General features: G+C 40.7%; 1 protein-coding gene across 1 annotated transcript in view; it reads right to left on the bottom strand.

Annotated features, from left to right (window-relative positions):
- Positions 1-22: 22 nt before the first annotated feature.
- cspg4 (chondroitin sulfate proteoglycan 4) overlaps positions 23-11,005 on the bottom strand; it is a 75,521-nt gene continuing 64,538 nt past the window's right edge. Inside the window, exons 7-11 of the mRNA XM_005731415.2 lie at positions 9,526-9,724; positions 8,904-9,035; positions 7,537-7,697; positions 4,914-5,091; positions 23-3,903 (exon numbers count right to left, since the gene is read on the bottom strand). Of these exons, the coding sequence (XP_005731472.1) occupies positions 2,078-3,903; positions 4,914-5,091; positions 7,537-7,697; positions 8,904-9,035; positions 9,526-9,724 (2,496 nt within the window). The 3' untranslated portion in view covers positions 23-2,077. The remainder of the gene's footprint in view (positions 3,904-4,913; positions 5,092-7,536; positions 7,698-8,903; positions 9,036-9,525; positions 9,725-11,005) is intronic.

The following is an 11,005-nucleotide window of genomic DNA, read 5'->3' as shown; positions in this document are numbered from 1 at the left end:
TGAATGTAGTTACATGTACGTACAGAATACCTTATGATGCAAAACATGATATACACTCTCCCCTTGCCACTTTATTGGTTATATCTGTGAAATCTATCCATGCCACTGCAACAGCTGTGCCTATTTTTTTCAGTGTTTTTTGACCTCAAAGTATTATGAAAGCATGGGACAAATATCACCCCACAGTATGTGTGTGAGAGCTTTGTAAAAGTGTAAAAGAATCAAAGGCTGAAGTCTTTTACTGGACTGGAATAAATCTCACAGTGTAAATAAAGTGGTCCACGGGTTTAGATTTCAAAATGTTAATAGGGCCCAAAACCGTACTCTAAATCACAATATTTACACATAAAACAGGAAAAGATGCTGCAGGAGGGAAACTAACTTTTCATTTACTCAGTACGCTACAAAAATAGACGATCAATAGAAGAAGAATACTCCATTGTATATTCAGTATATGACTAGAAAAACAAAGCTGTCATTGGTAGACAGCATGAGGAAAAATGTACAGCAAATAATCAAACAGTTTTAAGAAAATAAGTTGTTTAAGTCTTTTTTTTTCTTCCTTTTTTTAGAGGATCAAAAGTTGTATCCAGTATTTTTTATTGTGCACTTTCACTTCCTCTTGCTGTGTTTCATTTACCTTAAAAAAGATAAGCGTCACAGGTCAGAGTGACCAAAAAAATGCACATTAAAAAGAAGTTTCCAATTTACAGTAGCACTCCTCTTAGTTTTAGCATACATATATATATTTATAGATAAAAGTTGAAAATAACTTCTATGTATTCCACTTACATATGGAATGCTTAAAAGCGAAACTAGCTTCCAAAGACCTCCTGTCAGCTACCTTTTTAATCAGCATAACCTAACAAGTGGATTGTTATATTTATTATTCCCAGTACAGTACCAAATATTATTATAGCCAATATTTTATTCATTTCATAATTGCAAACCCAGGAACTGGAAACATCTCATTCTGAGATGACCTCACACCCGCCTGTCGGCCAATGCGGATGTCTTAAAGTCCAGCATCACTGAAATAACGTCCTGCCTGCGGTCTGCAGACTGTGTAGTGTGTATTTATGCGGTCAGTGCTGTGCCAGTCCAGTAAATATTTACAAGTATTTTGGAAGCATTTAGAAACAATAACATATGGCAGATGATGGCGTGACTCAGAGCTAAATCCAGTTCATTTTGTGCGCGCTGTCACAAGGGTTTGGTTATAAACGCCTTTTAAATAAGCGTCTTTTCTCTGTAAAATTAAAGTCAAATCAAATCACGATGAGATTAAAGTTCTGCATTTCAGGGAAACACGTGTATTCAGTCACTAGATGGAAAGCTTGGTACAGCTTTTTTATTTGTGTATTCAGTACAGCAAGTAGACCATTAGCTTAGCTTTGCCTAACGTAGCATAAAGACTAAAAATGAGATGAAACTCGAGACTTTAGCTTTAGTTCATGCTTTGATCATTGACATACGATGTAGCGAAATGGTATCAGTCTTTTTATCTGTCTTTTTCCGTAAGAAAGTGAATGAAGGCGTGTTGGCCTTTAAACTAGATTTAGCCCTGAGGTGCAAGGACCTTTAAACAATTAAAACAAAGAGGCAGTTTTCCATCATCTTGAAAATATTACATTTCATTTCATATTCATCACCTAACACGTTTAGCTTTCCTGAACCAAGAAAATAAATCTGACCAAATCCGGGACTTGAAAATTTCTAACCGCTCACTGAATAATGTCAGCTTACGATAAATATGGAATACACAGACAGAGCACAACCTAAATACTTCTTTTCAAACATATGGCATGTTTATGTCTTAACGTGCGACCTGTGACAAAGAGGAATGGTAAAACTAAAATAAATAGACATGGCCCGAGCACCTGTAGATAAGAAACTGCCTGTTTCTTTGCCAATAAGTATTCAGTGTTTCATTGCCTGAGAATCTGTCCAGAGTTATGCTGAGTTGAGTAAAGGGCTTAAACAAAATTAGCCTCGTATAAACTGCTGCTTTTAATACTGAGAGGAATGATTTGAGGAGACTTCCCAATACTCCCTCTGTGTCCGATCTCAGAGTGCTTCAGACCCAGTACTGGTTCTTTTTCAAGGCCGGGTTTGTTGTCCGACAGTGCTGCAACAGCTCAGGGTCTGCGTCTTTGGAGTCCATCTTGGACATTGGGATGTTATTGGCTGGGTCAGTTTTGCGAAAGGTCTCTGTGGTGGCCACCTCGCCGTTTTTGGGCTTGGATGCTGCCGTCTGGACATTGTGCTTACCCGTCTTGTTTTTGCGAATCAGATAGTAGGCCAAGACAGCTGCCAGTAGCAAGAGAATGAGGATTACCATGATAGGGATGATAATAGGCCAGATGTTACTGCGCTTGGCAGCTTGTGGTCTTCCATATGAGCCAGATCCAGAAGCTGTAGTGGCATCTCCGTGGGGCCAGAGAGGGCTAACTGGAGTGACTTGAGGGATCCCAGGAAGATGATCAATGTCTTTGGAGGGAATCCTCAACAGAGTGACAGGGTAAATTCCAGAGGCATTGTAGGGACCGGTTTGGAAGGAAAGCACACATTCTGCAGGAGGGACCCCGTGAGCTTTGAGCAGGAAGCGAGCCTCATCCTGAGTGGCACCACTAGGTGATCCAGAAGAGCCATTTAAGATTTCCATAGCTACACGACCCTCATCCAGGTCCTTTTGGCTAAACGACTTCACTGAGTCACCTGCGTTTGGGCCTCCAGACTTTACAAACCGAGCACCTCTCGGTTGCTGGATGACAGTGAACGTTGGGGTAACTTTAGTCTTGTTGGCGAGGGAAGTTGCATCTAGAAGCTTTTTATCCAGTTGGACAAGCGCACCCTGGGGTAAGAGAGGATCCCTAGCAATGTTGGCCAGAGGTTGCACAGTGATGTTGAGGACAGAGGAAATGTTAGCAGCCCGGCTGCGGGCTGTAAATGAAACACTGTCTCGGGGTGAAGTGGACTTGACAAAGCGGACACTGACTCGGCCTTCTTTAATCAGTTTCTGGGTAAAAGCAGATGTAGGCTGCCGATCTACCATGACAGCGGCGTACTTGGGAGCACTTGTGATTTTATAAAGGATGTCCTCCTCAATAGGGCCACCAGTGCTGACCTTCAACATCTCTTCAGTCACTAAGGTCTCATCGTTGCCCTGCTTCACCTTGATCTCAGGGGCTATGTCAAGAAGCAGGGTGTGGGCCAGTACGACGATGTGCAGCATGTATGCTTCGGTTTGGTGTTCTCCATCTGATACTACGAATTCCATGACGCTATCTACAAGGCTGTTGTCACTGTAGAAGCCCACCTCTCCACGATTGACCATCTCTTGTGTGAATTCAGAGATTGCCTCCATTGTGCCTGAGTCAACTAGTCGACCATTGCTAGGTGCTTTGGTCACCTTGAAGTGCACCTCATCTGGAGGACTGTCCTCATCATGAGTGTTAAGTTGTCTCTGGGTCAAGAGGGTCATGGAGCCTTGAAGAACCTCAAAGAGTGTTTCTGTAGTGACTAGTTCAGGGGGGTCTGAGCCCCTCCGTTTGATTGAGATGTTAAAGACTTCCTCCAGGACCACAGACTTAGCAGGTGAGGCCAAACTACGGCCCTCAGACTTAAGACGGGCTCTGAAAGCAAAGCTGTCAGACGAGTCTGCCTGATCATCATGGACATACTCCACCTTTCCTTGAATGACATCTTCTTGCATGAAGGACGGGGTATTACGGGGCAGGTCCTGACCATCCAGCATGATACGACCACGACCGGGGAAACGCTTAATTTCAAAAATGACATCCACTTCCCCTCGGTTTTCTTCTGGTAGGCTAGCCAGAAGGTTTGAAGCATCAAGAATTGAATCATCGATGGTTTTTCTGTGACCCTGCACAATATCCAGACCTAAGCAGAAAAAACACAAACGAAGAGAAATGTTACATTTAATCCAGTTGTTTTTTCCCCCCCAAAGATACCTACTATCTATTTTTGTCTCTCCTGTTGATATTTAATTATGCAGGAGATTGAATCTGGAATACATTTGGAGAGACAGATGGAGCAGGGGGCTTGTTGTTTTGGCAGCAACAGAAGTACGGCTGACAGGTCCCTTTGTGACTTCAGACTCTTAATAGTAAATTACTGTAAAGAATAAGGAAGAGAATCTAAAATGAAGAACAAGCTGCAACTCACCAGCACACTCCCCAGAAATAGAACTTTTTTTCTTCCCTACTCAGTAACAAACGCGTGGTTGCTGGGTGAATTACAGTATTTTTCCAAAATGTCTGAGCACAGTTTTAATTTGAATTTTTTAACCAAAAACAAAACAACATATCCTAGAAATAGCATCTCTTTTTTGAAATGTATCACTAAACATTTATATGTAAAGTGTGAGAATAACAAGCTACATTCAAATCATCACTGATGCACATTATTTGAATCTTTGTGCTCTCTCCAAAGATATCAGCAATTACAGCATTGTGCTGTATTCACCAACATATTCAGTGACTCTTACAACACTTCGCAAAATGCCAGCTCCAGGATACAATAAAAAAGACAAAAACTATTTTAAAGTGCTGCAGGAACGCTCTGCACTCAAACACACAAAGTAACCCTTTTTACTTTTACAGCATACAACAATGTGTGGTAAGGATAAACTCAGCTAACTAACAGAAAAATAGTTGAAATGTCTGTTTGAATAATGACTTCGCTGGAGTCTTCTAATGGTGCTTCACAGATGCAGACTCTCATCTCTGCTTCCTAACATCTGTGCACATGTATTCATAATATGTATGCTTTTGGTAAGTACCAGAGTGATCATTTAGGCAGGCTCTCATTTATCAGTGTGGCCTGTGAAAAAAAAACATGCAATTTACTTAATTGAAAGTGTTGCATATGTCCCTCATTTCATCATTTACCTTTGTTCCTCCACAGCTGTGAGGAGATGTTGCTGTGAGCAGCATAATAAGACACGGTTATGGGCAGGATGTGATGGACGTCTGATGCTGACTGGGACAAGAGCTCGATGGAGTCCTTCACTGCCCAGAATGGTTTCTCGGGTAGCTGGTGCTCATAGTAGACCATTCCTGACTCCAGCTGTGCATCAGAGGAAGCGAAAACAGAAGGTGGTAAGTTGTTTCAAATAAATCATTTCTTAATTTGGCGATCACTTCAAAGCAAGTTTTATTTTAGCAGATACTTTATTTATTTATTTCATTCCAACTAACTTTTGTAGAATCTGATAGAAATGTCGAGGATTCATTATCTGACATGTGGCTCACTGCAGTCAGTCACTTGTTTGCTTGACTAACTTTATAGGCAAAGACTGGTATTTTAGCTCGGTAAGATATTTTTATTTGGAGCAGTGGTTTGGCTCAGCTCAGCTGGATTGCCTGAAGTCACTGTTGCCTCTTCTCTCTCTCTCTCTGTCTCTCTGTCTCTGTCTCTCTCTCTCTCTCTCTCTCTCTCAAACAAACACAGAAAGGTGCACATATGAATTTCTGCATGCAGGAAAAAAGCAAACACACGCTGCCGAATAACTCAAATCATCAAATGCTTTCGGCTTGACGACGTGTTAGATTTTCTGTCACAGTCCAAAAGGAGCAGTTTTCGGGGAAAGAATTTGTTCTCATGCTCGTCCAAGCACGGTCAGATGTCAAGAATGGAAATGAACAGATAGTCTTGATCCGACTGTTGCCAACACAGCTGCACGTGCGGCGCTGCTAAACTATCGACGCCGTGTGCCTCATAATCCTAAACCAAAGCCATTAAAAGCTAAAATTAGCATCAGTAAAGTTTCAATATTCTTTATTTTTTTGTAATCTGAATATTTGGTTATATAATAATAATAATGCTAGACAAATAAACATAAACGTGGTTATGGAACAGCGGAGCTCTTTGGAATCAAGAACCCCACCCTGATGAAGGGTGTTGCCAAATTGGTTTTAGCCACAAAAAGCCAAAGAGATTTTATTATACTCAGAAATCCTTACTTTCTGCCCTTTCCATCTCTGCCCATTGCATGTAGACTTAACAGTCATAAAGGTACAGGCAGAGCAAAGCTGCACACACCTACTCTTCAAACAATATTAAAAGGATTAAAAGGATATCAAAGAAACAAAAACTCCTAATACCAGTGAGACATCACTAGCAACGATGCCCCCTGGTGGGAAAGAAATGTTCATGCTTCACATGTTGTCAGTTTGAAAGAAAAATACATTCAGATTCAACAAACTGCAGTTACAGACATGAACGTGGAACAAACAAAAAAGGGAGTTTAGACAGCATTAGACAGTAAAGCTCATCATTCATGACTTTCAGGGCTAATAACTTTTGAGTTGCTTTCCTTATGAAAATAGAGTTATTGCTATCATCATGAATATGCTTCCTATTTAAGTAGTAGATTACAATTAATTTTACAAAAAATACATATACATTTACAAATCATTCCTTATCTGGATCTGTGAAGATGCTGATAGGGAACGTAGGAAGGAAAGGAATGTGGATTGCAAAGTTATCTTCATATTCATTCATAAATATCTAAAAAGAGCATTATTAAATGCTACGTCCAGTTGAACAGAATCAACTTTTTGGGAGAGCGTTATTAAATTCTCCCCAAAACAGTCCAAATAAACCTTTGGAGATAAAGTTAGATCAGGAATCCTGAGGTGGAGAAGAGGGATAGTAGATTTACTGGACAAAGGATGTTGAACAGACAGGAGGAAAAGAAGGATACCATTCATGGATGGAGTGAAGGAGGACAGAGAGCTGGTGTGGCAGAAGAGGTGTTCTCAAATCTTGTTTGAACATTTGCTAAAACTGGACAGCATTGTTGCTTGGTTAACAGCAACCGACACCACTAATTTGTTCCTTGGAGCCAAAGTACAAACTGAAACATTTAGTGCCAGCAATCAGAGGGCTGTACAAGAGGCTGGTTTTCAGGAAGCAAAAACAACACCGAAAAATCAGCACTATTGATTGTCTGAGAACATTTAATACAGCAAGAAGACATTTTCTATCATGTCAAAAAGGTATGGGCGTATGCAGAGGAAATAAAACTGTACATAAAACTGCACAAGTTGATCCTGTGCTGCCAGCTTGTGCTGATAGGATTAGCTGTCTTACACGCATGGAAGCAGTTTTATGTCTTATATCTCCCATGTGCGCTTGATGGTCTGTGCAACAGATGAGTGACGTGCCTTTTACAGCTGTCACTTCTTAGACACGCGGACCTGCTATTAATAGTGATGTTAAATCTCAAAGTAAAGAGGATTTACTCTGCAAAAAAGAACAGAAATACATATTTTCACTGAACCCCGAAACTCTAAAAGTCATTATTAAAAGGAGATAACATTAAAGGATCTAACGTACATTTTTGTTTCAATTTCATTTCATGGTTTATTATGTCGATCTATATCTCCCTGCTAACATAAAATCATTTACAACTTCTGAAAAACAGAAAGGAAAACGTGTTAAATGTATCCTAAAGGAAACATATGCCAGAAATGCATATTTCGCAGCTCCCGCAGAAAAAGCAATCACCTGTGATTGTGAGAATTGACTAATTTCCTCGTACTGGTTCCTGTCATTGGCCAGGATGAGTCTTCCCAAACGAGGCGGGCGGAAAAGCGAGTAGCTTATCTCATTTCCATCCCCACTGGTTACAGCCCCCACATTGGCGCTTGTGATGGGCTGCCTTGTTCCTGTGAAAAGACAAACACACACACACATAGACAAGCGGTCCTCTGATGAGTGCTGATGACTCTACTGAATGTGGCCTCTTTGCAGTCTAGTTCAGCTTGTAAAATTACAGCCCCAAACTTTAGAGGTTACTTTAACTCATGCACAGGGCAGATGAGCTTCCTGATGCGGAGAGCATGAAATGTGTCAGATGGAGCCACGTTTTAAATACACTATTGTCTGATTGTTTCATCTGCTCAGAAGCACAAACAAAGGAGAAAGGTGCCATATTTCTGGATTTTAATGTTCACAAATCATCATGACTACTCCTGTAGCCTCTCTGCTCTGTGTATGTGTGCAGCTCAGTCTGCTGTTGGTTAAAACCAGACCTTATAGAAGGGGTGTCAAACATGAGGCCCGGGGGCCAGAATCGGTTCGACAAAGACTCCAATAAGGCCCACTGGACGAATGTGGAAAATGTGAAAGAGTATACATTTTGGACTCTTAACTGCATTGTCAGATGTTTTTAGAGCCAAGCGATTCATACTACACCAAAGTAATTAAGTAACAAAAAAACAATGCCATGACAGAAATGTTGCTGTTTTTTCAGTCTGCTATTGAACAATCGACAACTTTTTTTCTTACGATTCGAGCACAAATAACCTACTACAGCAGCATTTCTTTGTCATGTATAAAAAGTGTAAACTGTATTGTTGAAACTGCAATGTCTCATGGATTAAATGCACTGATGAACTTCTTTATACTGACAGAAAGGGGTGTTTCACTGGCTTCATCCACTTAAGATCAATCATATGTGGCCCATGATGTAAAATGAATTTAACACAGACAGGAAGGCAAAGGAAATGGAAATAGCATGGACCCAGCAAGCTGTTACTGGCTGAGGGATTCACACCCACCCACACACTTCCTAAAGAGTGTAAGCCCAGAAGCATCCCAAACAGCAAAATATGAAAAAAGTAAGAAGATTACACCTCAGAAGTTCATAATTGAAAAATGTTGTTTTTTAGGAACATCCTGTGTATTACACCTTAAATAAGTTTTCCACACACTTTTATTCTCTGTGTTATAAGTCTGACTAACAACCAGTTCTTAAAATAAAGGTTGTCGACGTAACTATACTGTGTGCGTGACTGCGCATTCATCATCATGGTTATCTTTCTATCATTGTCATCTTCAGAAGGTTTTTTTTTTTTTTTTTGGCATCTTACCTGGAAATACCATGAGGTTCGCCTGCGTTACCATGGTGATGGTGTGTGGCCTGGCTGTGATGACAAATTTGTAGAGAGGAGACGTGTGCTCGCCGTCTGTCACTGTGAAACTGAAGCTGCCAGAATCCTCACCTGGAGCAGAACAGATTGCACAGTTTTAACGGGTCACTTGTTAAGTTCGAGCTTTGAATCTGCTTTTGTTTGTTTCTGCCCCTTTTTTGTCTCTCTGAAACTTTATTGTCTTTACACTTGAAAAGGCAGAACATTGTTTAAAGCTTGCTACACCTTTATTGCCTTGTTAGAACGTAAAAAAAACACCACGTATTTGTCACAATAAGGTACAAATAAATATTACATGTACTACTTATTTAATTATTTTTTTTACAACCTAGCCACAGTATATCTCTGGGGTTTAATTGGCCTATTGATCAATACCAGTGACATTCTGATTACATTACAAGTTTATTGAGATTTCTGCTTGGAGAAACATAAAGACCTGTGTTTCAGCTCGTCGTGTTAGCAACACTCCGAGGTAGACGCAAATAAAGGTCACAGAGTAATCAGCGTGTGAGCGGAGATACAGCGTGATCGAGCACTTAACCTCTAATTCTAATGATCTCACCCTCGTGGACGAAGACGACCTCGCCTTTGTTTACGTGAGCCTGCGTAAAATTTAGGATCTCATCATCAGGCGCCTCTTTCAGTGCAACCCTCCCATTGATCGGCATTTCAACGTTGTAAACCAGTTCCTCTGTGGGAGTGTCAGCGTCCTCAGTGCTCAGCATGCTGGAGGTGATATCAGCTTCCTCACCAGCAAAAACCTGTGAAATACCAAAGACAACAGGAGAGAGAAACACAGTTAAAGACACTTTAGGGGTTGGGGAAAAACATCAATACAGTATCATGATATTTTGTGCAGTATTTTTATTTAATATATGAAAATACATACATAAATAACAAATAAAAATAAGAGATGGATAGATAGATAGATAGATAGACAGACAGACAGACAGACAGACAGACAGCCAGACAGACAGACAGACAGACAGACAGATCGATTGATGGTAAGTACAAAAAGAAAACCCAGCCTATCCGTGAAACATAAAGCAGCCAGCTCCAAAGTAAGAATTTAAAAGGTTAATTATTTCTCCATGGCAGTCTGCACACGCCTGTTATCAGAAGATGGAACACAGCAGTGCAGACTGAATGACTCTCCCTAGGTGGAGGGCCCTTAATGGACTTCTAATGGTCGGATGGCTGAAAAGAGCATTAATTGAAAGAAATGGGCCAGATCTCTAGAAAGACATTCCTAAATAGCTGGAATCAGTTGGGAGAGTGTGCTTAGGGTGCCTTGCAGTGAGAAGTAAATATCGATCTAGAAAGCCACTCACCCTTCAATACCACACTCCCTCTTTTTACAGACCCGGGATAAAGACCAGAAAGCCTCTGGGCAAAGGAAAAGAGGACACTTCGGTGGTAGATGTTAATGTGGTAAGTGTCAGTCAGTGGGAGACAGAAAGCGGCAGATCCTAACAAAGCACAGACTCAGTGACCAGAAACTGGTAATCGAACTGGGGAGGACACAATTATTGCCCTCTGAGGACAAAACAGAACATGTGATCACTGTTTAATACGTGAGGTCAAACCAGATATGCATTTCCTCCTAAAACGAAAATCATTCAGTAACGCAAGGATCACTTACTTTAACTGATTCAATGCTGTAATTGCAAATTTCAGTGCGCTAAACAGCATCTCTTAATAAAAAAAATTATCCATAGTAGAAGGAGACTGGGCACATCTGACTGGACCTGGTTTTTCAAATCTGTCTGTCAGTGTCACATAAAGTCTCGGTATGAATTTCTGGGTGGAAGTGCAGATTAAGACACACTGACAAGAACACAGCCAAAGCCTGGAGAGCGTTTTGGTGAAAAAAATAAATAAAAAAATAAGACAAACTATCTCGATGGGATTCTTTTCTAATGAGGATACTACCAAAGGAGAAAAAAAAGAAATAGTTGCTCAGCTTCTGTGACCGATTTCTCTGTACAGATTAATGGTGGCTGTTTATCAGAAACCCTGTTGCTAATGGACGATGTCTAAAG

This window comes from Pundamilia nyererei, unplaced genomic scaffold, assembly GCF_000239375.1.
Source record: "Pundamilia nyererei isolate P.nyererei 1_Seehausen unplaced genomic scaffold, PunNye1.0 scaffold00043, whole genome shotgun sequence".
Taxonomy (NCBI): Eukaryota; Metazoa; Chordata; class Actinopteri; order Cichliformes; family Cichlidae; genus Pundamilia; species Pundamilia nyererei.
Note: the sequence above shows the minus strand (reverse complement) of the source record. Positions and strands in the feature narration are given on the sequence as shown.